This window comes from Rhamphochromis sp. 'chilingali' (assembly GCF_963969265.1).
Source record: "Rhamphochromis sp. 'chilingali' genome assembly, chromosome: 2".
NCBI classification, from domain to species: Eukaryota; Metazoa; Chordata; class Actinopteri; order Cichliformes; family Cichlidae; genus Rhamphochromis; species Rhamphochromis sp. 'chilingali'.
Genome location: NC_137930.1, coordinates 39009563 through 39033600, shown reverse-complemented (window position 1 = coordinate 39033600; position 24038 = coordinate 39009563). Strand labels below are relative to the sequence as shown.

The window sequence follows — 24038 nt, the reverse complement described above, 5'->3', positions numbered from 1 at the left end:
TTTCTCCCCTTCTTTCCCCCAGTCAAGTCTGTCCCGTATTCAGTAAGTGAAAATAAAATAAACAATAAAAGGTGAATCAAATGGACCATTACGGCAAGGCTGGGATGGTCAGTTTGGTAAAGTAAATCCGTTGGGCATCTTTCTTTGCCTTTAGACAACAATTCTGATGGCAAAAGAGCCAAACGGGACAGGCCAAAAAAAAAAAAAAACATCTTGTGATCTTTCAGGGTTTTAGATGTTGCTGAGCTGGTTGGTGCTTTCCTTATTTTTAAGTGTACCAGACTGTTGATATGGCCACAGCTAGAGTTTCTTCTTCCTCTCTGACAGGTTTGTTTTGGTTTCACAGCCCAATGATGGGCCTCCCTCACTTCCATCAACATCTTCTTGGACCTCATATTGAAAGTTCATGCGAAAAGCTACCAGTTCAGTTGAAATCAGCTTCAGATCTTTAATCTGCTTAATTCAATTATGACACTATTTCCTGGTGAACTGTCCAATTACTTTTCAAAAGGAAGAGTATCTGTATCAACTACCGTCTGGTGGCCTTCAGACTGAATGCAGGTTTTAAGTATTTCGGCAGGGACTTCCTTTTTCAGACAGCGAAGTTACGTCCATGTGCTGCCGATTCAACTCAATTTTATTTTATTTATATAGCACCAAACAGACAACAACAGTCACCTAAAGCTGCTTTATACTGTAAGGCAAAGAACCTACAATAATAAGGATGTAATACTTGTGTTAGAGCTCCTCAATTAAAGTCTACACTTCAATCACATTTGGACTGCTTGGTTTATAAACCACTGTGGTGGTGCACACAGGCAAAACTAGAAAAATTGCGCCATTGTCTAAAAACTTATGGATTGTCTCTTAGTCTGTTTCACTTCAGCTAACTGGAGCCCCTGAGTTGAATTTCTCGATCAGTTTGTGTTTGTGGTGTTGGCATCTTTGGAGATTCGCACTAACAGAATCTTCAAGAAGTCTGAGCTCCAGTTTTGGTGGGTGAAATTGTTTGATTTTTTTATCTGTGCCTGTGTGATGCCATCATACAGAAGAAAACATTTATTCTTCCTTTGCAATGACATGCTATGGTGTTGCTGAGGTAAGTGTGGTGCGGCTGGAAAGACTTTCTTTTTTCCCCCTCAATCTCAAAACCTTTTTAACACTGAGACACAATACATATTTTAATGGGAATATTCTGGTAGTTTCCACAGAGGAAGATCTGTTGCTTTAATACAACTTTGACAAACAACCAAAGACAGCCACAAACATACAGAATCAGCCTCGTGCTTGTTGTGTAGGCTAGTATCTAATCAACACACTACCTGCTTTAAGTTTCACATAAAAACTAACCAAAGTTGAAGAAAAGTGATAAAGAAGAAAACAAAAGCTTGAAAAAACAAGCTGTGAGCCAGCTGACGAGCTCCGCGGACACAGCGGCAGCATCCTTCCATGACCGTGAGGAAGAGGAGGAGGAAGAGGAGGAGGGAGAGGTCAGGGAGGAGAGGGAAGGAGGAAAAGGATGTAGTTACTCCACCGACGCCCTCATCTACTTCCCTCCCCTCCTTTTCCTCCAAAAACCCCAAACAAAGCAAACGGTTCCTGCTCTGGCATGTTCCCAACAAAATCCATCTGCCTCCTTTCTCCCACCTCCTCCCTCTTCATCTTCCTTTTCCTGGACAAAACCACATTCATCTGTGGTCCAACTATTTACTTCTAACAGCTAAATCTACATGCAATGTCTCACGACACACACAGATTGTATACCAATCAGAAATGAGATTAAACCCCCTCTGATGAAGTGGTTTATAAAAATCTTAAATGCATTTACAGTGGTCATGCTGTCCATTAGATGGCAGCAGCGCACACGTGGACAAACCCACATCCTATTGTGATGCAGAGCGAGGAGACTGTTGAGCCAAACAGTGAAGGTGAAGAAACAAAAATAAAAGCTGGGAGCTGACGTCCTGCTAACAAAGGTCATTTACAGGCTCGCTTAACCTCTACATCTACAAAAAGGCCAATTCTTGAAACACTAGTTTTCCAATGTTTCTTTCCCTCTTAAAAGGTTTTTGCTTATTTTTTAGCTTTTTATTGCTTTTGATCTGAAATAAATCACAATCACAAAAACAAAATAAACAATATGACTCTACTGTTAAACCAGCTTAAATGTGATTAAAGGGTTTTTTCAGCTGCTCCTATTCATGAAAATAAAATCTGATTGAATGCAGACAAACTGCTTCAAAACACGTGTGTATCTACAGGACGGTGACAATACATCTACAAACATATGTTACATCTAAAATGCTTAGTTGTACACTGCTAACAGTATAGAATATGAATTCACTGGTCAATTTATTAGGCACACCTGCTCAGATGGTCGTTAACCGAATCAGCCAATCACATGGCACCAAGTCTGTGCATTTAAGCAGGCAGACATGCTGAAGACGACCTGCTGAAGTTCAAACCGAGCATCAGAATGAGCAGGAAAAGTGACTGGAAGGCAGCTAACTCAAATTACAACCAAGGTGTGCAGAAGATCATCTGAATGCATAACATGAAGCAGATGGGCTAAAGCAGCAGAAGGCCACACCACTCCTACGCCACTCATGGCAGGTAAGACCTGCACAGGCTCACCGAAACTGGACAACAGAAAATGAAAAATGGTGCCTGGTCAACACGAAATTGGAAATTTTGACCACCGTGTAGCCATCCTATGATACCCACTACCACAAGCATAACACACCATGAAACAAATGTTAAAGGACCTCAAACTGGTTTCTTGAACGTGACATTAAATTCTGTTTTCTCAAACAGCCTCCAGAATCGTTAGGATGTGGTTGATCAGGAGACTTACATCATGCAGCTATCATATTGACCACAATTTCTATCTTGCATGGCAAGATTATACACAAAGTTGATGCTATGAAATTAACTGACCTCAATTCAAAATTTTTTGTAAAAGTTAAAATATTTCCCATCAGGCAACAATCAGAAATGGAGGAGCTGGAGCTCAGAGTCGAGGCTTTTAGATTGAGAGAGAAAAGTGAACTAAACTGTTTGTAATGGTAAGTTCTGAAAACATGTTTCCGTAATTTGATACCAGCTGTTGGTTGGAGTCTTCCCCCTATTTGCTGTGGGAGGCAAATATTCAAACTTTGCTTTATTTCTGTTACAAGAGAAGAGTAGAAATTCCTGTGAAGTACCTCTAAATATAGTCAGGCAACCAGAAAAGAAAAGAAAAAGAAAATTATGATCTGTCATATAACCCTGTTTAAAAGTAATAACATTTAGTTTTAACAGGGGTGTAGGATGGGTCATAAAAATATGTCCCAATAAATAAACACATCCCAAAAACGTTGAACTGAAGCAGGTTAACAAAACAAGGTTGTACCAAATAGGGCTGCCACAAACGATTAGTTTGATAGTCGACTAATCAGATCATGCATCCACTGGGCGTAAAACGTACAGCTTATTGCACCAGCATGCGTCTCCTCTTATATAGCTATGATTAGCTTACAGCTTGAAGTGTTTAAGGTATGTGCTAACTGAAAATAAAGACAAGATGATAGTTTATTAAACTTTTAAATGAAATTTGCAGATTGTCTCAGTGGAGTTTAATAAACTCAGCCGTCTGTTCTTTCTATGTAAAATTTAACAGGACACTGGAGTAAATTCTCGACCATTTCACACTTCTGTTTAATCAGTTCTGTTTGACGTTTATTCAGCTGTGTAAAAACTATAACTTTAATCTCAGCCAAACCAATTTACTGAGGAACAAATAAAACACTGAAAAAAGCCAAACAATTACATTTTTAAATTATCTGAGTGACTTATATATCATGTTTAACCTGAGTAGGGGGTTTGAAAATAATGTGCCGGGAGATCACTGTTCTCGCCGGCTCTAGTGAGCCTTGAACCCTCTAGCTATTGAGCAGGTGGGTAAGAGACATCTCCGAAAACGTCGGAGCACTTTTGCAAATATGTGATGTCTTGATAAACTGAGCAGATATTTGAGATTTACACAGCTACATTCTCGCCTGAAAATATATTAAACGTTTATTTTGTGACCCAGAAAGAATAATAAGAGTAATATTAAAACTAAGTAGCTGCCGCCATTGTTGAAAACTGGAATTGGCTGGGCCGCTTTATGAACTCTAAGATAGGTTGGGCCACGAAGGATACACCCGACCCATTCTTCAAATCTGGGGAAATGAAGGACTCATTTTTCGGCCACGTTTGGGGGAGTCTTCGAAATTTGGACAGGCTTCATCGTGTCGCTGTAACGTAATTGGCCTACAAATGCGGCATCCAAAGGATGCGGCCGCTAAATTTGGACACAGCTATGAAACCGGACACTGCTTCTTCTTCTTCGGGGTTTAACAGCAGCTGGTATCCCAGGACATGTAGTGCTGCCATCTTCTGTTTCAGTCCGTTATTACACTCTTAAATACTACCACTTATTCCTGCGCCTTTCGGGATCTTACAAAGCGTCAACCGACGCGTCGACTATTAAATTAGTCGTCAACGATTTTAATAGTCGACGTAATCGTCACTAGTCGACTAATTGTGGCAGCCCTAGTACCAAATGAGGCAGAACAAACTGAAGTAAAAAAACCTAAAATTAAATTTTGTGGGGCACAACCTAGAGGACCTCAGGCTGTTAATATTTCCTCTAACCAGTGGGTCACCCAGGTGAGTAAAATGACACAGGTGGACGTTTGCTGGAGTTTGATTTCCCCACCTCATTGATGAACTTGATGCACTCTAGAAACATGTAGTCCTGATGGTGCTCGTTCACCACCCGCTCGTCGACAAAGTGCCGAGGCTCCAGTGTTGGGTGATCTGAGGAGGAGATTTGGACCGTAAGTGCACATGCTCAACAACGCGTGTCACTATGCACCTGAAGTACAGCAGTTTTAGTTCATTTTAAGTGTTTTTAAAGAAAAGAGGGGGAAAAAAGGCTACTTCCCTTCTTAATTTCATATTCATTTCAGGCACAGAAGGCCCACCCACTTATGTTTACGAGGGACAGCCAATCAGAATAAAGGTGGGCTTAAACTAGGAGGAGGTACCAATTTGTTATACAGACAAAGGGTGACTTGAAGGGCTGCTTCAAGGTCCAGGATAAGATAAAGAAGGATTATTTTAAACTGATGATCATGCAAAGCTACTATAAAAGAGTCCAAGTACAAAAATATGGAGCTGGAAAAGTTTAGTAGCGTCCTGCTGAAATATGGAAGGCCCTTCCTGAAAAAGATGTCTGGACGGTGCATATGATGCTCTAAAGCTTGTATATACCTTTCAGCACTGATGGTGCCTTTCCACTGATGATGAACCCACATACCATCAGAGGTGCAGGCTTTTGAACAGAGCGAGAGGAACTTTTTTTTTAAATCTGTTTCAGTTAGTAGATGCAGTGTTTTGCATCATCTTCTGCCCACCTTTGCTTCTGATAAACCTTTGAGCCATGTTGCTAAAATCAAATTCCAAATAAGCTCCTATTTTTCTTAAAAATGTCAGTTTTCTCAAACACCTGAAGTGGTTTCTGTGTTCTAATTTGAATAAAATAGGGGTTTATACGATTTTTATTTACACTTAAAATCATTGCCTGCGTTTATAGAATCAGGCTTTGATATTAAAGTGAGCTTCAACCTTCACACGTTGAAGTAAATAATGCAAGTCTTGCAAGTGTTTGCATTATTTTTAAACTGGGTTATGAGTGGTGTTTTTTTTTTTGTTTTTTTTGTTTTTTCTTAAAGTTTAATGTAGTTGGGGGTTACGAGTTAAAAGTACCAAATTTCAACTTGCATATGTACACTTTGAAGGCATGTAACTGTGAGAATATTTAAAGTATGAGGGTAAAACTGCTTCATTAAATAAAGTTACTGTACATGAAAAAAATCAGCTGATTCATGTGGGAGTCACTGATTTTTCACGCACTGACCCAGATATAATATGTTTACTGTTAGCAGCTGCAGTTAGGCTGGTATGTCTGCCTCTGATCGATAATGGACTGAGGACCCCTAGTGTACAGGGACAGTCACTGCACGACATGTATGCAAACTTAAAAAGCCTTCACATTTTCAAAATGTAGAAAATAAAAATAAATAAACAAATAAGTGTGTGTGTGTGTGTGTGTGTGTGTGTGTGTGTGTGTGTGTGTGTGTGTGTGTGTGTGTGTGTGTGTGTGTAATACACACACACACCTATATGTATAGTTCAGCTTAGGTTTGAGAAATTTACTCATACTGTGTTGTCCTGAACTTCTTAAATCTTACAATCTGACAAATACTGCCATCGTCACCATAACAAGCAAAACTATCCATGAAACTTAAAAATGACACTAAAACATAATACTTTTATGCTAAAAGTGAACAGAAATGAGCAAACCCACATAAAGCAAATAAAAACGAATGAAAATACAAAGACCTTCTGACAATAGCTGCCCACTCAGCCAACCTCAATGAGACACTGTCTGACACCAAAATTGAGGATTATTTTCTTTTCTCTTTATCTAATTGACATAAACTAAAACTGCTAATTTACATCTGTCATCTCACATAAAAACATTACACCAATCAAATAAGACAAAAAACCATCAGATAGAAGTAAGATGGTCAAAGGTACAAGGTTTCAGCTGAGTCTTAAATGTGGGAATAGTAGACCGCTCTTTTATTGCCACTGGAAAACTGTTTGAGTATTTATTTCCTTTTACTGACACCGCAGTTTGTCCTAATCTAGAGCATCTATGAGGCACCTCACAGTTCCCTCTAGTGGTGGCCAATAAGTTATAATCTTTGAGGTTTGCATCATATGTTAAGTTCCACAGGAGAAAAGACACCTTTCCTGGAATAAGGTACATGGATCAGGTAGCTTCTTCCCTCGAAGCCACCAGTTATGTCATCCTTAGATGAAAAATTTCTTCTCACTTCTATCTCAGCTTGTAAATAATCATGAATGAGCTGAACAAATTGATTACTTTAAAGGATTTTTTTTTTTTTTGGAAATGGAGGAAATGAAGGAGTGCTCAGTTTAGACTTAACAAGCAGACTGGTCTAAAGATGTAGAGGAAATCTCATGTGCTTCCCTCCACAAAAACACCTGATGGCTCTTACCTATAAACTGGGAGCTGCCCCAGATGAAGGGGAGAAACTGGAAGTCATCCAGCCCCCAGACACCCTGACTCCCAGCCGGCTCCATTCTGTAGGTCTTCTGCAGTTTCCGCATCACTTCGAGATACCTGAAAACACAATCAGGACAATGTTCACGTGCATGTAGTAGGGATCAGTCTCAGCAGCGACTGTTTCATTCTGGCACAGGTCTGTAATAACGTCAGAAATAATGTTATTAGAAAGAGAAAGAGAGCAAAAACTATGGAGAGTGTAATAAAAGCAGGGAGAGTTTAAAAAAAAGAAGAGAAGTGCGTGGGGAGTATAATAAACAGTGGTGCAACGGATCAAAAATCTCACGGTTTGGATCGGATCAATTTCGGATCAGCAAAAAAAGAAAAAAGACAAATTTAACATTTACTTATTGAAGTATTTTTTTTCCTGTTAAAAACATTCAACTCAAGACTCATTCCACGCAATTATTAAAAAAAAATTAAAAATGATACAATATAGGGCAGTACAGTCTTTGTATCTACCACTCAATTCAATTCAATTTTATTTATAAAGCGCCAAATCACAACAACAGTCGCCTCAAGGTGCTTTATATTGTAAGGTAGACCCTACAATAATACATATCGCTCATTATGAGCGGTCACGGTCACGTAGCTGTCCGTTGCCCTGGAGGTCCACCCATTTGTAGTAGTTAGAGCAACAGAAGTTGCCTGGGACAGTTCAGCCATAACTTTAAACTTTTCCTGCTCATACATGCTTGGAACAATCTTGCCACTAAAGTTGACGCGCAACGACATATCATAGCGTGGCTCGAGCACGTTCATCATAGTTTAAACCCCTTGTTTTGGACAACTGAATACGGCCTCCCATCTGCAGCTAAACACCCAATAGCCTTTGTAATAGCTTTAGCCCGGTCGGACTGGGCAACAAAGGGCTGCTTAAATACCGCAAACTCCTCTGCTCCTCCACTTGGACCGCTAGCACTGACCATAACTATCGCTTGACAGACCCACCACGCGCACCATACGCATACTTTTTTTTCTTCTTTTTCAAATCTTCGGATCACGAGGGATCGGTTTGGATTATGGATCAACCGTGATCCGTTGCACCACTAATAAACAGGGAGCAGTGCTTTTTGGTAAATTAAAGTTTGTAACAAAATCAGATTTTTAAACCTGAACATTTACCATTGCATTAACAGCATACTGCAGTTTAGTGTGACAGCTCACCTGTTGAACACCTTAAAGACGATAGCGAGCTGATCATCCACCCTGAGCGCTCCAACCTTACAGAGACAGCAGAGGAACGCTGCGAAAGCTGCTTCATGACCTGAAGAGACAAACGAACATTAAACAGCTGCAGGATTAGTCTGCAAAGTGTGTGAGCTGCACTCAAACGCACCGCTGAGATCACTTTTCGGCATCTGACTACAGCACCAGGTCTGAGTTTTACTGCTGCTGTAGACCAGAGCAATGCTTTGGGCCAGCACTGATGAGACGATGCAAAACTACTAAAGAACAACAACAACAGCTGCAACAAGTTCAGGTGGAGCAACAACTTTTTTTTGATTTGTGGAGGAAATAAAGATCCGGTAGCAACATAACCAATCAAAGCTAACTGATAACTGGAGTGACATAGAGCACTGTTACCTGTGCCGTAGTCTATCCTGGTGGAGTTTCCCACAGACTCTTTGAGATAGACAGCAATCTCTGGAGCTGCTGCATGTTTATCAGCAGGGAGGACCACCGACACCAGTGCCTCTGCTTCCTACAAACAAAACATACAAATAAATTAACTGCTAGCCACAGCCCATGTGCATGGATGTGTGTTAGAACATGTGTGAGCGTACCGACCTGATCTAGTTTGGCGAACCAGGTTCTGTACGCCTTATTTCCGAAGCGTGACGGCTGGTCGACGGGAGGCGTCTCATTTATCCATCGGTCCAGAGTTCCCAGAAGATCCATGAGCTTCTCCACCGTCTGGGAAAAGTAACAAGGCAGTGACTGCAGCAGGACCATCGTGAGTCGGGGCAGATAACAAACCAGCTCAAGCCTGTTGGTTTCTCTAAAATCGAAATTCTTTATTTTAATGCTTTCTTCATTTTTGTTGCTCTTACTTGTAGTGTGGTTATATGTGACACATGCACGAGGCCACATTTTCTGGTTAACATCACCAAACTATCAGCTTGGCACTTTAAAATGCACCAAATATTCTCTACAGACAAAGTTTAACCTGACAGGCGTTAAATGACAGCTGATGCTCTGCTCTGCTGCGTTTCTCTTGCTACGCAGCAGATCTGCTGGTTTAGTATACAAAAACCAGCAGATCACGTACCTCAGACACTTTATATTCACATGTGAGCTTCTTTCCCTTCACACCTTCGTTCAGCGTCAGAATAAAGCCTATGTAGTCAGCGTAGGCCTGAAAGCAGAGAGGCAAGTTAAAAACACACATCAGACCAGTGTTCCAGCAGTATGGCATACATGTGACTGCTAAACATTTGATGTTAACTTGTCCTCCATTTTGGCAATGTGACAAACAAGGTGACAACATAAGGTCAGTCACACAAGCCTAGAGAACAGTCTGCAACCATCTGGCAACTAGGGCTGGGCTATAGCATACCGTTCACGGTAATACCGGTGTAATTTTGGGCAACGATAGGAAAATGAAATATCGCGATAGAATATGGGTAAAACGCGCATGCGCAGTGCCTTTGTTTACATACGCATATGGCTGCGATGCAGAATGAGAAGAGCGAAAGCGGATCATTGAATGAAACAGATGAACCAGAATTAGTTTGTAAAAATGCTGCAACTTCAGTGGTGTGGAACTGGTTTAGCTTTCGCCCGTCAGATACGCAACAAAGCACTATTTTTGGTAGAGCATGCTAGCGGGCCGTCGTTATTACCGTGTTGTTTGGAAAATACGGCACACTTAAAATCAATCCTTTGATTTTTCTGAAAATCAACAGGTCCCCTTATAATCCCGTGTGCCTTATGTATGAATTCTGGTTTTGTTTACTGACCTCGAAACGGTTTTATGTCGTACACGGCGCTCGAAAATCTGTCAAATGTTTTAGTACGACTTTGCTAAGCTACGAACTTGATGGATTGTCGGAGCATTACGGCTATCGTAGGCAGGAGCCTCGCGGAGTGATACGTACAGTGCTTCAACATAATATTACCGTATTGTGTGTGTATAACCACTTTTTAAGTTTTGTGGATATTATACATGGTTATGCTGAGGATATGTCGGCCAATTTCCACTGGAAATGTCTTTTATTTATTTATTTATTTTTTGTTTCACACATGGTACAGCAGTAATTCCTTTCCCATACGCAACCTTTTGGTTAAACTGTCAGCAAGGAATTTGCACAACTTTAATGCACATAAAAAAAAAAACCAGCAGCTTGTTTAAGTGAAAATACATTGATGGGGTTTTTGCACTAATAAAGTTGTGGAGTTGTAAAGTATTTTGTCTAGTGTCAATTATATCGTCAGTTATATCGTTATCACAAATTTTCAAATGTATATCGTGATAAATATTTTTGGTCATATCGCCCTGCTCTACTGGCAACCACTGGTGGCAACGAAAAATTAGTATCCTCTAACAGGTTTATTGAGTGTTTGCTGAAGTTTGGAGAATTGATTACTAAAGTCAGTCAGTAGGGCCCCCCACCAGCAACCATGTCATTGGGGAAAAAAACATGTGCTCCTTGTCAGATTTTATTAGGGAAACCACCTGGTGATGGATCTGGTTGCTAGCAGATTGCCACAGCTGCCGATATTTTTCATGAGGAGGACTTCTCTTCAAACACTCTGGGAAAAATCCTTTGCTTCCAATTTTGAGATCTTCTCCTCCTATATCAGAACTCATGTGAAGATTTTGTCTGAGTGGCGAGTGCTTGCGCCCTCAGTGCTGGCAAAGTAACCAAGGAGGCGACCAAAACTGAAAAATCACTGAATACTTGCTAACAAGTTTGTTGCAGATGACATCTTCCTCACAAATTACAGGCAACAGAGGCAACCTGGTAGCATCCAAAACAATCAGATGGCGGTTTCTGGTGGAGTGCCCTCTACAGCACCATCTTTGTCACCAATTTCACCATGTGACAGCCGAAAGCCTCCAGAAACGACTCACAGCCACACTTTTCCTTCATAGTCGATGGTTATATCACGTTCAATATGACAGACAACTCTCGAAGAAGACGCGTGCACACGCCCACAGGGAGGAACCAACCTGAGAGCGCTTCCACTTTCCCATGTCAGGCACCATGCTGATTTCTTTCTTGGGCACCATAAAGGTGAAGCTGGCCCCCTCCTCGGGGGCTTCATCTTCAGGAGTGGATCCTAAAAAATAATTCAGAACAGAGAATTTTCATGACATCAGTGCATAAATAAGTAATCCCCATGAGCCAAAAGCTCCGGCTGCACACTGCTCTTAACTAAACTTCAACCACTCGAGCTGATAAGTGATGCACCAAAAGCTACAGTTCCTCTAATGTCCACTAGAGGCTCCATAAGCAAGCCAGTCCCCTAGAGTCAACATCTAATTTCACCCTCTTGTCCTAATATGGTCACGTTGGCCTCAAAAACCTAAAATGGGGGCGAATAACAATGAGGCTGAGTCAAAAACCAGTGGGTGTTTCCATCTTTTCTATACAGTCTGAGATGTAAACCTGCACTCTCTGTAATGTCCAGCAGGGGGTGGCTCCAGGTTGCAAAGATTAGACTGTATAGCCGTTTATGAGAAAATAAGCCTACTTCAGTCTTGATTTATGATCTGAGTAAACACTTTCCCGATGATGTTATGGACTCAGTTACCAAAACAAACATGAAGTTTATTTAGTAAATGTTATCGCCATTTAGAGTCAAAAATCAATCGCTTTCTCACTTATGTTTGGTGACAGCCAAAAAGTTAAACTCAAAGCATCAAAAACAGATTTTTGAACTAGTGGGTGACATCACAGTTACATTAATCTTTTATATACAGTCTATGGTTAATGCTCTTTCAGCTGCTCCCTTTAGGGATTGCCACAGCTGATCATCTGCCTCCATCGAATCCTCGTCTGTCACACCAACCCTCTGCACGTCCTCCTTCGTTTGATCCACGAATCTTCTCTGTGGTCTGCTTCTTTTCCTTCCATGTTTAACATCCTTTGTCTCCCACACGTTAAACCTGATCGGTCCCTCTGATGTTCTCCTTTCTGAACCTGTTCATTCTGGTCAACCCCAATCAAAATCTGAACATCTTCATCTCTGCCACCTCTACCTCAGCCTCCTGTTCTTTTTTGTCATCGTCACCATCTCCTAACCATACATCACAGCAGGTCTTACTACTATCTTGTTAATATTTACTTTCACTCTTTTTGCTACCCTTCTATCACAAATCTCCGACACCAGTCTCCAACCTCTCTTCAGTGTTGTCTGGTGCTTTGTATGGTTGACAACCAGGTATTTAAACTCATCCATCTTCACTACTTTTATTCCTTGCAGCATCATCGTTACACCTGCCCCTCCTATTCGCACACATGTATTCTTCCTCTTCTCTCCAGACCCTCCTGCACCTGTAAACATTATAGTCCACAGAGACCTGTGCATCAACATCAGGTCTTAAATAATCAGACCCCATCTTATCTTAATGACCTTGTAGTACCATATCACCCTATTAGAGCACTTCGCTCTCGCTCTGCAGGCCTACTTGTTGTTCCTAGAGTATTTAAAAGTAGAATGGGAGGCAGAGCCTTCAGTTTTCAGGCCCCTCTTCTGTGGAACCAGCTTCCAGTTTGGATTCGGGAGACAGACACTATCTCTACTTTTAAGATTAGGCTTAAAACTTTCCTTTTTGCTAAAGCATATAGTTAGGGCTGGACCAGGTGACCCTGAATCCCCCCTTAGTTATGCTGCAATAGACGTAGGCTGCCAGGGATTCCCATGATGCATTGAGTTTTTCCTTTCCAGTCACCTTTCTCGCTCACTCCGTGTTAATAGACCTCTCTGCATTGAATCATATCTGTTATTAACCTCTGTCTCTCTTCCACAGCATGTCTTTTATCCTGTCTTCCTTCTCTCACCCCAACCGGTCGCAGCAGATGGCCGCCCCTCCCTAAGCCTGGTTCTGCCAGAGGTTTCTTCCTGTTAAAAGGGAGTTTTTCCTTCCCACTGTCGCCAAAGTGCTTGCTCATAGGGGGTCATATGATTGTTGGGTTTTTCTCTGTATCTATGAAGCGCCTTGAGGCGACTTTTGTTGTGATTTGGTGCTATATAAATAAAATTGAATTGCAAATAAGCTCAAAGACGACCGCTGATGTAAACCCACCTTCAACCCAGAAGTACCACGGTTCTTCTCTTAGCGCCCTATTATCATAAGCTTTCTCTAAATCCAAAGACACAGTGAAGCTCCTTCTGACCTTCTCCATCAATACTCTGAAAGCAAACACTGCATCTGCAGACCTTTTTCTCTGCTTGAAAGGATATGCCTGTTCACCGACATTCAATACCTAGTATTAGTAAAGTAATTTAATAATCTTTCCAGTGTGTTTTCAACAACTTTATTCAAGCACAGGAATCGAGGTCCCCTTTAAAGACGACACTAATCAATGTGCTGACTCCGGTTAGCAGCCAGAAAGTACTGAGTACTTTTTACTCACTGTGTGCAAGCTGACACCTCACACACAGCCAGGTAAGGAGACTGTGTCTCTGTCAGACTGTGCTAAAGTCTGCTAACATCACCGTATTTGCGCCACAGAGTTCAAATACAACCAGCCCAGGTGGAGAACCTGCAGTCAGTGAGTGTGGACGACTCTTGGCTTCCAGGTTCATCTAACAGCCCTTAAATCAAACCCTAAAGCCTCGTTTCTAAAGGTCACTGCCTTGAAAGCGTCAAATAAACATCACACGACACACTGCTGACGCCGAGCACGAGCATCAAGCCGAGCTTTACCTGACTGCTGCTCTGTTTCCGCCATGGCGAGCCTGACAGTCTTCTTCGTGGTGTGTTTTCCCGGCAGACTCATTACTCATGGCTCAGTACTGCCCCCACATGTTCGCATACTGAGTGGCACCCCAAGATTTCTCAAATTGTTGAAAATCAAACTTTTATCTTAAAGTACATTTAATGCTTTCGTATAGTGGAGGTAAAACGAGAAACTAAGAGGTTACATCGAATTTGTACTTATAAGTGCGCATAACTGCTACTCTGCCACTTATTTATTGCATCTGGGGCAGCCGGCCACCCCGGCTCTTTTCCAGCTGAGTAACTTTAGCAGATAAAGCACTGAGCAGCTGCAGAGAGGCTGTGCAGTCAGGCTACAGCACCGCCCGCCTGACGAAAAAAAAAAAATAAAGCTGTGTAAGATCGTGGTGGCCGGACTCTGTGCTTCATTGGACTGCTCTCTGTGTTTTTGTGGGCGTTTCTACCTCCGACTGCAGAATGTGGGGCATTTGCAGCAGATCTGTGGTGAGTAACGGCAGCTTTAGCGGACTGACTGTTGGTTTGTTTGTGTGTCCCCCACCCCCCGAGTTCAGCTTTCACACTCTGACAGAATTAATGACATCCACGTTAATTAATTCACCCGAGACTCGATTTTTTTTCTGAGCTAGAGTAAGTTAATTAGCTCGCTGCTGCTACTAGGCGGAAAATTCTGTTTGTTAGCTGTTAGCTGTGGCTAATATTTAACGCACCGGCAATTACAGAAGTGGGTGAAAGGTGAATTTAGCTCAAAGACAGTGGAACACCAGCGTGACTGCAGCTTTAAAGATACCTTTAATGTAGTCCAAGCCTGTGTAAGTTGGATTAAAAGCAGATGCTACAACATAAATACAATAAACCGATGAGATTAGCATGTGTGCACACCTTTTAAACACATTAAATACTCTTTGGTTGAATCATAATCTGGTTTTGTAGGTTTGCTGTTGACCCTCTGCTCATTATCCTGTGATGTTAGTTTTCCCCATGAAACTAATATGCAAAGCTGTAATAACTACAGAGGTATAAAGCTGGTGAGCCATACCATGAAGTTATGGGAAAAGGTTGTTGAAGCTGGGTTAAGGAGAGAGTTGAGGATCAGCAAGCAGGAGGGTGACTTCATGCCAAGAAAAGAGCACTGTAGATGTGAGGTTTGCTTTGACAGTGTTTATGGAGAAGTGGCTATAGAGAAAGCATATGATAGGGTGCCAAGAGAGGAAATGTTATAGTGCATGAGGAAGTCAGGAGTGGCAGGGAAGTATGGGAGGATGGTGCAGGACATGAATGAGGACAGCGAGAGGTGGTGAGATGTGCTGTGGGAGTGGCTGATGATCCGCTGTGGCAGTCAAACCTTTTGTCTTAATGTCATTTCTCTTATTTCTCTGTTAAAGGTGGGGATGATGAAGACCTGCGGTTTTGTGAAGACCAGTTTCTTGGTCAAACCAGTATCAGCCACTCGAGCCGCTGGCCGATACTTCACCCACCAGAAGGGGCTGCCATGCCTGCCTGTCCCCACTTTGCAGCAGACCTGTGAGCGATACCTTGCCGCCCTAGAGCCCATTGTGGAGGCAGACGAGCTGAAGCACACCAAAGGGCTGCTGGAGGAGTTTCAGCGAGCTGGAGGGCTTGGAGAGAGGCTGCAAAGGGGTCTGGAGAAGAGGGCATCCAAAACTGAGAACTGGGTGAGCTCAAAAAGGGGACCTTGTTTTTGGCACTCTGGTCCTTTAAATATATTAAACTAGACTTATGGTGCTTATTTCCACCTCCATACTCTCATTTGTGGACTCTGCTAGAGTAGCTTTGTTTGAATTTCAGTTCAAAATAATACCCCTTTTTCTTACTTTGGGCTTTTAATTCTTCCTCTGTGTGAAATAAGTCAGATTTCACTTCCTCACACTCCTCACAGCCAACTTTCTTCTGATTGGCTGACCCCTCTCAAAGAACAGGAGGGTGTGACTTCTGTGCCTGATTTGACCATATTAATGATATTCCTGTATGACATCACACAGACCTAAGAGTAGAAAAAAACTGACTGTCTAGAGCAGTTTCTTCTCAACCTTTTTTATGCAGTGTTGACGTCAGACGTCCTGCCTCATCTTAGTTTTTGTTGTTGGTGAGGAAGAGGCTAAGGGGTCTTTCTGTAAGATCTAATATTTCTTCTTTAAAGGAAAATCTGATAACAAAGTTATTTTGTGTCCTTCTTCTTGGTGTGTGATCCACTCAGTGCCTATCTGTGTGTTTGTCTCTCTTTAGCTGTCACAGTGGTGGGTTCAGGTGGCTTACCTCGACTATCGTTTGCCTGTGGTCGTCCATTCAAGTCCTGGGTTGGTTTTGCCTCGCATGAACTTCAGTGATAAGAAAGGACAAATAAGGTGATCACATGCAGCTTCTTCCAAATGTCAGAGTCTCTTTATTGCTCTGAATCCCAAACAGGTTTTCGGTGTCTCTTTCCCTGCAGTATAAAGTCATGCACCTTGATTTCCCTGATGATGACTGAATTGTTTGTTTTTACAGGATCTGGTTGGACCAAATTAATTTTGTCCATTTTTTTTTTTGGCTTTTTGAAAAAAAAAAAAAAGATGCAACAAATAGATTTTGACTAAATGTCATGTTTTTAGACTAAAATGTGAACGCCACTGAACATGTGGTGTTTAGGGTTAGGTCTGAATCCATGTGTCCATCATAAACACATTCAGTTCAGTCATTGAAGTAAATAAAAGATGTGGATCTTTGAACCTTCCTTCCTTCCTTCCTTCCTTCATTCCTTCCTTCCTTCCTTCCACCCACTCATAAGCTTGCATCATCTTCCTCTTCTTCTTCTACTCTTTCGTCTACTTTTTCATCTACTTTTTTATCCTTCATTTCCTTTTTGTTCTCACTCTCACTTCCTCATTTCCTCTCCCTCCCTTTCCCCTATTTTTTCCTTCTTTTTATTTCATCTTTCCTTTCCTTTACTCCTTTCCTTTTTTCTTTTCCCTTGTCAAAGTTTCATGTTTTTTCAGCATTTTCTTTGGCATACCCTGTGAATCTCTGGGCTCCTGTCACTGAAACTCAATAGATTATATTGATCTCTGTCTATCTGTCTTCAGGTTTGCAGCTAAACTGATAGCAGGCGTTTTGGACTTTAAGACAATGATTGATAAGTGAGTACGTATTTTAAAATGTGGTTTTTATTCAGTTATGTTCAGCAGGGATGAAATTTTATATTTTAATGAGATAACATGATCCTGAATACGTTTTAATCAGTCAAACCGAAGCATGCAGTAAATGATAGAATATTTTTCTTTCAGTGAAACTCTTCCGGTCGAGTACCTGGGAGGGAAGCCTCTCTGCATGAATCAGTACTACGAGGTGCTGTCATCATGCCGGATCCCTGGTCTGAAGAGAGACTTGGTGGTGAACCACGCCAAGAGCTCACGACCCCCCAAACACATCACCGTAGTGCACAACTTCCAGGTAAGCAGCTCGCCTTCTGCAGCCTGACGTTAGAGATCAGCAAACACGGTAAACTCGAGTTTTCCAGAGTACACTCGGCACTTTCATGGGTCTGAACGGAGCAGCCACGTGAAACCTGTGTGGTGTTCTGGCCACGGAAACAGGCCGGCAGGCTATGTTTGAAATAACAGATGTTCAGAAGTCCAACTTTTTGTGCGATGGTTAGCATCTTCCTCTGCCTTTTGTGTGCTACCAAAGGTGCCTTTGACGGTGCAAAATGTTTCGTCGACATTGTTGCGTTTGTTGGGGAGAAAACTTACAAACATACAGTGCAACACTTCAGAGTCAAAATTGCACACAAAAAATCAGTGAGGACACGAAAGGTGAACGGCGTTATACAAGGGGACCGCTGTAGTTATTAGTTTGAATTCTTTTTTCTTTTTTTTTAATATATATATATAATTTTTACTTGCTCTTTTAAAAAAAGAAGGATTTCCCGGAGGAACCTACTTGAGGGATTAATAAAGTTTTATCTAATCTAAAACCACCGGGGCTGAAAAATCAAAATGCATAGGCTATGTATTTTCTCTGCTTCAGATTTTAAGATTTTGAGTGAACACACTCATAGCTTGATTGAACAGTGATGTGTTATCTTTATCACCTATCCTGACTGGTGATAATAAATGAAACTAGATGAGTAAAGCGATCCTGGATATGTTAAACTTGCTTTGTAGTTGGCACATCTGAGCGAGCATGGCCTTTAGCAGTCCTGGCACTGCTTTACGCATTTTAGAAACAATAGAAAAGCACAGTCAGTCAGTCAGCCATCCTATTTATTAAGAGTCTAGCTGCTTGCTGTTGTTAGTAATTAATTTTAAGGCTGAGAGTTTTAAACACTGGGACCTTTTGGGGGTTTTTTTCTTCACTGCATCCACCATTAGGGGGCGATATTCAGCTAATGCCATACAGTATTCCAGGGTTTGTTCCAGGCTATTAGCCTGCAGTTAGCATTACCCCCTAATACATTCTTCCAAAGTAGTAATATTTATATAGGTTTGCAGATCTATACCCACAGACATAAACCTTTTGTGATTCATATAAAAGGAGGAACTGAGCGCTCTTCTAGTTTCAGGATCATTTCCTTCATCTTTTGCATTTTTGATTCATAAAAAAAAAACAACTTTGACTGGGCTTGTTTTTAAGAAACAAATTAGTATATTAATCACTTGTGATGGATGAATGTTTGTATGTCACCCTAGTAGAAAGATTAACAAATCCCCCAAAGTTACCACTCTAGCACTTTTGCTTCCTAATTTAAATCAGGAACTATTCAAAGAATGTGTTAGACACAGGTCTGGACACCAGCTTTTGTTGCATCTGCATCTGGCAGACTGATTTCTGACTTAACCTCTTTCTTCCACTTGGATCCAGTTCTTTGTGCTGGACGTGTACAACAGCGCCGGAACTCCGCTGACTGCAGATCAGCTCTGCGTCCAGCTGGAGAGGATCTGCAGTGCCTCAGCAAACTCCAACTCGGAGCCTGTCGGCATCCTCACCACGCAGCACCGAGACTCGTGGGGCAAAGCCTACCTCAACCTCATCAAAGGTGAGCCAACAGGACGCTGACTGTGTTATGAGAGCTGCTAGTCTGTGGAGCAGTTTAGTCACTTTTTGTTTTGTGTGTGCAGATAAAACCAACAAAGAGTCGGTGCTGGCTATCCAGAGGAGCATCTTCACACTGTGTCTGGATGGAGCGATGCCTCGGGTGTCTAATGAGCTTTACCGCAGCTGTGCCGCCATCCAGATGCTGCACGGAGGAGGCAGCCAGTGGAACAGTGGCAACCGCTGGTTCGACAAGACGCTGCAGGTGACCTGCACGTGCATACAACAGTGATCACAAAAGACAGCAACAACCTCATTAGACAGCCTGCACGCCAAGGTGTCTGTACATGCAGATGTTTCTCTCTCACTCAGCCTAAATTCAGCTTGAAGTGTTGTAAGAGAAACATCAGTATTACAGAAGAGCCTTTAAATCCCTCAAACTCTTAACAAACAACAAGTTTAACTGAAGGAAGGTGGCTGTATCTTAGACTGCAGGACAGTTTTAGCTGAAAAACATGAGTGGATGCATGTTTTCATGCATCAAGACATTTGATGTTTCTGAACCTGTCTCCTGCAGCAAGGCCTGGTTTCCTCACCCTGGTGGTTTGGTCTCTCTTCAGTGGGCTTTGATGTTTGATAAACTGGAACTGTGGTTACTGTAATAATAATATAATAAGGCCGTTAAATCCCTCAGCAATAGAGAAAACGTGCAGTGTTTTCCTTAAATGTTTTTTCTTCTGTCTTCCAGTTCATTGTTGGAGAGGATGGGGCGTGTGGAGCAAACTACGAGCACGCTCCGGCTGAAGGTCCACCCATCGTAGCCCTGATCGACCACGTTGTAGAGTACACGTAAGTAGGTCACAGATTATCTTCAGTTTATTTTCATAGAGGAACCCTTTAGAGCCTCTGGTATGGGAATGTTCACCACAGCGTGATTGGACATGTTTGAAAGCACTACATTTGTTTCAGTTGCTCTCTGCAGCTCAATTTCCATCTCATCCACTCATTCAGATTTCTTTTTCTGGTGTAAACACAGAGTCTGTGTATGTTTTGTTTTCTCTTTGTGTTTACAGGAGGAAGCCTGAGATGGTGCGGTCTCCCATGGTGCCTTTACCCATGCCGCGGAAATTAGACTTCCACATCACGCCGGATATCAAGAAAGACATCGAGGAGGCCAAGAACAGCATGAACACGTGAGGGCAGCATTTGGGATGAGTATCATGTTTGGGCAATATTTTATTTTTTCAGGACAATATTTGTGTTAACCCAGGTATAATTTGATATAGATTTGAGCAGTTGTGTGTAAAACAAACATAAAGAGATAACCTTGTTCAGTACTGACATGTGAATATGAAAAAGCTAACATATGGGTTGTGATTTTTTTCTTTTCTTTTCTTTTTTTTTCTTGATTTTCTTAACTTGTGTTTTTTTTCTTGGGGACTAAAAATGAATCCAGTTAGAAGCTTTACCCTCTTTATCCAAAGTTTTCTTCAAGCTTAATCTGTGTGACCTAGCTTATCTGTATCGGTAGGACAAAGCTAAATATACTGCCGCTTTAATACGCTTTGTGGCCAGTTTCACATCTCGCTGAGCTCAGCAGATTGTTTACAAGTACATACTGCCCTCTGGTGGGGCTTTTGTGCAGCACACAACAAGGCAAATGGAAATATATCATCTCCTTATGTAAAGGAAAGAAGAACATCTTAATATGATGATACTGAAAATCATAGTCTAAATACTCTGGTACAACAATGTTGTCCAAACTTGCTGACTGCATACGTGTTAACAGTCAGTGTAAATGTGACCTCTTTCCCTTACAGACTAGCCCAGGACCTGGACATGAGGGTGATGGTTTTCGGACACTTTGGAAAAAACTTCCCAAAAGCCCACAAGATGAGTCCCGATGCCTTCATCCAGATGGCGCTGCAGCTGGCCTACTACAGGTGAGGCGCTGGTTGGTGTTAGTGCCTGGCTTTCTAACTGTAGCACAGAGGTTGGACTAGGGGTGGGTTTTTATAATCGATTTATCGATTAAAATCGATTCTGACTTGGATAACGTGAAATCGATTCATTAAAATCCTGAATCGATTTTTTTAATATAAATTTATTTTTCCCGAAATGCCAGAATCTCAGGTGAAAGATCACAAAATTTCAACAACCACCAAACAGCTAAGACAGTAAATGAGAGCGGGTACACGGATTCTGCACAAAGACTTAAACACACAGCGCGGACCCGCCAACGGATCAGAATCAGTGAGATGTCGCCTTTCTCAGCTGACGGTCGGGGTTGAAAGCCGACAGCTTGCTGATTCTGATCTGTTGGCGCTTTGTGTCCATGCCCTTTTTGCGCTGATCATAAAGCTGTTAGTTTTATCTCTCTCCAAACAATATTGACCGAACCAGCAGCAAAAGAAGATCCAAACTACAAATGTAAACTTTTTAAAATTATGCAGCCGTGTCTCTAACAAAACCGCTGTAACTTCAGAGTTAACGTTCATATGTTGATTAATGGTTTTCTTTCATTTTTGATGTACTGCAGAATATTTTTATAAATTCCCAGGTCAGGAAAATCACCTTCATGTTTTTCTGTGTTTTATCTTCAGCTACTTTGACACAAAGGCATCTGCTGTGATGCTCACACCTTTGATAAAGTCTTGCGTGTGTCAGCTTCCTTTTTATAGATACAAAAATATGTAAATGTACTGATCTGAATTATAATATTTCTGACTGTCAAAATTTCCCAGATTTAAATCAAATTGAATTGAATCGAATTGTGGATTCGGGACCTTGTGAATCGGAAACGAATCGATTCTAGAAATCAGTGACGATACCCAGCCCTAGGTTGGACATCATATGAGCCATTGCTCTGTCTGTGTAGGGGCTTTTAATTTAAAAATTTACAAGATTTTCCCTGTTATTCCTCTGTGTGTCTTCTAGCCTTCTTTATCATCTCAGTGCAGCTAAACCCAGGTTATGTAAAAAAAAAATTATTTTTTTAAAAAGGTCCTGCAAGATCCTCTTAAGCATCTCTCAGCAGAGAGATGATTTTGGGATGCTTCTGTAAACTGCTGTAATCGGTAGGATTACAAGTGTCATCTTTATTTAGTTTCGTTCTTATATGAATTTAATATAAATATAAATTCTTCTGTAAATCTTAAATCTTAATTAAATTAACTATGTCTTCTGAAGTGGAGCTGTGACTGAACATCAGAGCAGTTTAATTCCTCATTTTTGTTCCTGGAGGTAAAATATCCTCTCCTCTCTCCTTGCAGGATGTACCAGCAGTGCTGTGCCACATATGAAAGCGCCTCCCTGCGGATGTTCAGACTCGGTCGTACTGATACGATACGATCAGCTTCACGTGCCTCAGCCGCCTTCGTCAGAGCCTTTGACGATCCCAGCAAACAGGTCGGCCACCAAACTGATCATACAGCGGCCAGGAATGAATGTTTTTATTTGATTTAATGGCTTGTTTAAATTCAGGTTTTATTAAACTAGACTCGTTAAATGAATGTGAGTCAAGTTTAATGCAAGTTTGATTTTTCCATCTTCTTCCTGTTTACACAGAACTCTGAGAAAGTGGATCTCATGGAGAAGGCTGTAAAGGCTCACAAGTCATACACTAACATGGTGAGTGCTCACAGCACTGGGACTGTAAAAGGTCCAGCAATGAGCACATCTCTGCAGTGACAGTAGAGGTGACTCTCGCCTCACATCTACAGTATGGGTGCAGAAAGTGAAGGGACCTGAATATTTAGTGAATCCACTGGAAAAAAAAAAAAATCATTGCTTTTGCTCTGTCTCTCCTTCATAGGCAATCAGTGGTCAGGCCATCGACAGACACCTGCTGGGTCTGAAGATGCAGGCCATCGAAGAGAACCTCTCCGTCCCTGATGTCTTGAAAGACGCCGCCTACACTAAAGCCTTACACTATCGACTGTCTACCAGTCAGGTATACAACAATATTCTGAAGCAACACATGCAAGTAGAAAATGTGACCCTGCGACCTTGGCGGTTTCATGTATATGTAATTCTTTTTATGTAACTTGAGCAACACAAACTCCAGATGAGTTGAAACATCTAAACGTCCTGCAAGCTAACCTCTACTTCTTATATCTTCAAAAAGGTCCCATCCCAGACCGACTGCGTCATGTGCTTTGGCCCTGTTGTCCCCAACGGGTACGGTGTGTGCTACAACCCCATGAACGACCACATCAACTTTGCAGTGTCTGCTTTCAATAGCTGCAAAGAAACAGCCGCAGCACAGCTGGCTCAGGCAGTGGTGGACGCGCTGCTGGACATGAGGACACTGCTGGAGCAAGCGCCGAGAGCCAAACTGTGAGGCTCCAATCGAACGTTTCCGGAGATGAAACAAATGCTGCAGTGAGACAGCCGATTTGTTTGATTTATGATGCACTTTAAATGAGACTGAATCAGTGAGAACTGCTGTCCTCCACATTTCTAATGATTTTATGATGTTACTAAAAAATAAATAAAATAAAATAAAAAATCACAGAATGAGTGAAGCACATGTTTACAGCATGAAAATTTAACTGTTTGGTGGTTTTGACTGGATATTTCACCATCACATGATCACCTGATCAGACCGAAAACCAACAAGTCAAAACTCTTTGAATCTTTAAAAAAAAAAAAAAAAAATTAAAGCTGCAAGCAGCGTTATGAGGGCCCTCGCACCGCGGCGCGTCGAGCCACGACCAACACCTAAAACCAGCACGTCCGATCTGATGTCACATTGATGGAATTCATGCATTTAACCACCAGCTTACTTTTCATCTCGGTCAATCATGATTATTATAGTCATCCTACTAGGTGGCGCTCTAACCAATACTGACAAGTGGCATAGCAAACATTTCCGAGCTCAAGTCTCATCATGCCTGCGACCTTCGGGAGAGA

The 24038-nt window shown here is 41.7% G+C and overlaps 2 protein-coding genes across 2 annotated transcripts in view; one reads left to right on the top strand and one right to left on the bottom strand.

Moving 5' to 3' along the window:
* Window positions 1-14478, bottom strand: part of ptpa (protein phosphatase 2 phosphatase activator) — a 30967-nt gene extending 16489 nt beyond the window's left edge. The window contains exons 1-8 of the mRNA XM_080875384.1: window positions 14064-14478; window positions 11361-11470; window positions 9456-9542; window positions 8975-9100; window positions 8771-8888; window positions 8351-8450; window positions 7116-7240; window positions 4742-4842 (exon numbers count right to left, since the gene is read on the bottom strand). Of these exons, the coding sequence (XP_080731510.1) occupies window positions 4742-4842; window positions 7116-7240; window positions 8351-8450; window positions 8771-8888; window positions 8975-9100; window positions 9456-9542; window positions 11361-11470; window positions 14064-14136 (840 nt within the window). The 5' untranslated portion in view covers window positions 14137-14478. The remainder of the gene's footprint in view (window positions 1-4741; window positions 4843-7115; window positions 7241-8350; window positions 8451-8770; window positions 8889-8974; window positions 9101-9455; window positions 9543-11360; window positions 11471-14063) is intronic.
* A 59-nt stretch (window positions 14479-14537) lies between these two features.
* On the top strand, window positions 14538-23638 carry crata (carnitine O-acetyltransferase a). The gene is made up of 14 exons (XM_080875383.1): window positions 14538-14579; window positions 15479-15769; window positions 16341-16459; window positions 17177-17230; window positions 17378-17543; window positions 18954-19128; window positions 19211-19389; window positions 19873-19973; window positions 20198-20317; window positions 20945-21067; window positions 22397-22532; window positions 22692-22754; window positions 22939-23076; window positions 23251-23638. The coding sequence occupies exons 1-14, from the start codon at window positions 14553-14555 to the stop codon at window positions 23464-23466; spliced, it is 1908 nt and encodes a 635-aa protein (XP_080731509.1). The 5' UTR covers window positions 14538-14552; the 3' UTR covers window positions 23467-23638.
* Window positions 23639-24038: the final 400 nt, after the last annotated feature.